Genomic DNA, 3,163 nt, shown 5'->3' with positions numbered 1-3,163 from the left:
TCAGGCAATCCACTCACCTCAGCCTCCCAAAGGTACGGGATTACAGGTTGAGCCACCGAGCCCGGCTTCTTTTTTTTTTTTTTTGAGTCAGAGTCTCATTCTGTCGCCAAGCGGGAGTACAGTGGCACACTCCCGGCCACCTTGACCTGCTGGGCTCCGATGATTCTTCCGCCTGAGCCTTCCAAGTAGCTGGAACTACAGGAATGAGCCACCACGTCTGGCTAATTTTTTGATTAATTGCAGAAATGAGGTCTTACCAAGTTGCCTGGGCTGATCTTGAACCCGTGGGCCCAGGCAATCCTCTCGCCTCGGCCTCCCAAAGTACTGGGATTATAGGCGTGAGCCACCGTGCCAACGGGCGGCATCTCTTGACCGCAGAGCCTGCCTGAGAGTGCCAGAAAGGAGGCACGGCCAGGAGATGCAGAAAGGCTCCTGCTGGTGCGGTTTGAGCCTGGACCCAGCTGGACCTGAAGCTAATGCTACTCCATGAGTCATTCAACTCCCTTTTGTGCTTAAGCCAGTGGGTTGCATTACCTCCAAGAAGTCTCATCCACAAACAGAGGAATCTTTTTAAGATGCTTGTGGTGTGGCTGCCAGTTGGGCAAAGCCCCAATCCTGCGCCTGGCATCAAAGAAGGGGCTCCGCTACCTGGCTACCTGTGCAGCTTCCTCTCGGGCTGCTCCGCCTCCTCCCACAAGCCACACCTCCTCGCCCTCCCCAGATCACCACGCTGCTTTCCCGATGCGCCTTTGCTCTTCCCTCTGCCTGGAATGCTGTTCCCTAGCCCATCTGCCTGGAAACCCTTACACACTTTCGAACCTCATGTGCTTGCCTGGTCTCTCTAAGGCCTTCCCAGCCCCTCCCAGCTCTCCCTCCCTCGACCCTCAGGATGGAACCAGGTGCTAACTTTCTGTTAAGAGGCCAGGCGGCATCTCCCTTGTTTCTTTCTTTCTTTCTTTTTTTTTTTTTTTAAGAGACTTGCTTGGCAGGACGGGGTGGCTCACACCTGTAATCCCAGCATTTAGGGAGGTGGAGGCGAGAGGATTGCCTGAGTCCAGGGGTTCAAGACCAGCCTGGGCAACTTGGCAAGTGCTCACCTCTACAATAAGTCAAAAAATTAGCTAGGTATGGTGGTGTGCACCTGTGGTTCCAACTACTTGGAAAGCTGAGACAGAAGGATCACCTGCGCCTAGCAGGCAGAGGCTGTGGTGGCCTGAGCATGCCACTGCACTCTAGCCTGGGTGACAGAGTGAGACTCTGACAAAAAAAAAACAAAAAGAGACATGCTCACTGTAACCTTGAACTGCTGGGCTCAAGGGATCCTCCTGCCTCAGTCTCCCAAGTAGTGAGTAGCTGGAATTACAGGTGCACACTACAATGCCCAGCTAATTTTTAAACTTTTTGTAGAGACAGGATCTTATTATGTTGACCAGGCTACTCTTGAAATCCTGGCCTCAAGTGATCTCAGGCCTTGGCATCCTCAAGTATTGGGATTACAGGCATGAGCTACTATGTCTGGTACCCTCCTTTCTTTCTTTTTTTTTCCGAGTTGGAGTCTTACTCTGTCACCCAGGCTGGAGTACAGTGGCATGCTCACGGCCACCGCAGCCTCAACCTACTGGGCTCAGGTGATCCTTCTGCCGCAGCCTTCCAAGGAGCTGAAACCACAGGCATGCACCACCATGCCCGGCTAATTTTTTTTATTGTAGAGACGAGGTCTCGACAAGTTGCCGGGCTGATCTCCAATCCCTAAGTTCAGGCAATTCTCTAGTCTCTGCTTCCCAAAGTGCTGAGATTAAAGGCATGAGGCCCAGTGCCCAGCTGGCTCCTCTGTTTTTCTGAGACAGAACTTCACTCTGTCTCCCAGGCTGGAATGCAGTGATGCAATCTCAGCTCATCACAGCCTCAGTCTCCTTAGCTTAGATGATCCTTCCACCTCAGCCTTCCAAGTAGCTGGAACCACAGGCACGCGCCACCATACCCAGCTAATTCTATGATTTATCGTAGAGACGGGTCTCGCCAAGTTGCCCATGCTGGTCTCGAACTCCTGGACTCATGCAATTCTCTCACCTCGGCCTCCCAAAGTGCAGGGATTACCCTCATTTCTTGAAAGCCAGGACTCACTGGACTCAGGTCCCCATAGCCTAAGCGTTCACTGTTTGTTTAACTATCAAGTTCGGCCCCACTTCCTGACAACTGTGGCTCCCAGCACTTACAAAGCCCTTTCATGTCCACCTTGTCCTTCTTGCCTCCCAGCAAGCCCTGAGGTGGAGGGGAGGAGAAGCTGCCAACTCCACCGACAGAGGAGACAACCCAGGCTCAGAGTCCAAGTGACGCGTCCAAGCTCACAGCAGTCCCAGGGACGGGCGAGGCCTTGTCCAGCCCCACCCAGCAACCCCGACCACCCTGCCCCTGCCTACGCAGGCCCTGACCTGGGGATGATGCGTTGGGTGAGGCGGTTGGTGGGGATGGACAGCGGGACCTGCTGCTGGAGCCTCCGCTGCTCAAACAGGCCTGGAAGGTCGTGGGCCCAGATGTGCGTGGACTTCCCTGGCGGGGGCGAGAGACTACGGCTCAGACGGCGCTGGGGCCAGGTCCCAGGAACCAGGGGCTCAGCCAGCCCCGCCGCCCTGCCTGCCCATCCCGTACCTGAAAGTGACAGCAGCACGTTGTTGACGCAGTAGAGCCAAGAGCAGCGGTGTGAGATCAACTGCAGTGACAGAGGGCCAGGCGGTCAGCGGCCCAGGTCCCCCGAGGCCCTCTGCCCACCGCGGCCAGCCGGGCCTCACCTTCTCTAGGGTGTCCTCATGCAGTTCGTGCAGGTTGAGGGTATAGATGCCCTCCTCGGCTCCCACCACCAGGAACTGGTCTGGGGACAGGGTCAGAGGTCAGTCGTGCCCCCAGCCCCAGCAGAGGGATCCCTGGGCTGGGTTCCTGCGTCCGCCCTGCCCCAGCCTACCCCGAGTGACAGGGTGAATCCAGGTGACAGCAGCGTGGATCCGAAGGGGGCAGCCATTGAAGACCTTGGAGAAGCAGGCACCCATCTGCGGGGGAGGCGAGGGGCTGTGAGGGCGGGCGGGGTGGCAGGTGGCGGGCCGCGGGGTGGCTGGGCAGACACTTACGTGCACCTTGGGGGTCGGGGGGAGTCCGTGGCAGGATGACC

At 56.9% G+C, this 3,163-nt stretch overlaps 1 protein-coding gene across 1 annotated transcript in view; it reads right to left on the bottom strand.

Moving 5' to 3' along the window:
• MAP4K2 (mitogen-activated protein kinase kinase kinase kinase 2) overlaps positions 1-3,163 on the bottom strand; it is a 16,082-nt gene that overhangs the window by 5,684 nt on the left and 7,235 nt on the right. The window contains exons 18-22 of the mRNA XM_021708071.1: positions 3,123-3,163; positions 2,960-3,044; positions 2,790-2,869; positions 2,650-2,710; positions 2,433-2,550 (exon numbers count right to left, since the gene is read on the bottom strand). The exon at positions 3,123-3,163 is cut by the window's right edge and continues 120 nt beyond it. Of these exons, the coding sequence (XP_021563746.1) occupies positions 2,433-2,550; positions 2,650-2,710; positions 2,790-2,869; positions 2,960-3,044; positions 3,123-3,163 (385 nt within the window). The remainder of the gene's footprint in view (positions 1-2,432; positions 2,551-2,649; positions 2,711-2,789; positions 2,870-2,959; positions 3,045-3,122) is intronic.

Source organism: Carlito syrichta, unplaced genomic scaffold (assembly GCF_000164805.1).
Source record: "Carlito syrichta isolate Samal-C Ts95f unplaced genomic scaffold, Tarsius_syrichta-2.0.1 Scaffold130551, whole genome shotgun sequence".
In the NCBI taxonomy this organism is placed as follows: Eukaryota; Metazoa; Chordata; class Mammalia; order Primates; family Tarsiidae; genus Carlito; species Carlito syrichta.
Note: the sequence above shows the minus strand (reverse complement) of the source record. Positions and strands in the feature narration are given on the sequence as shown.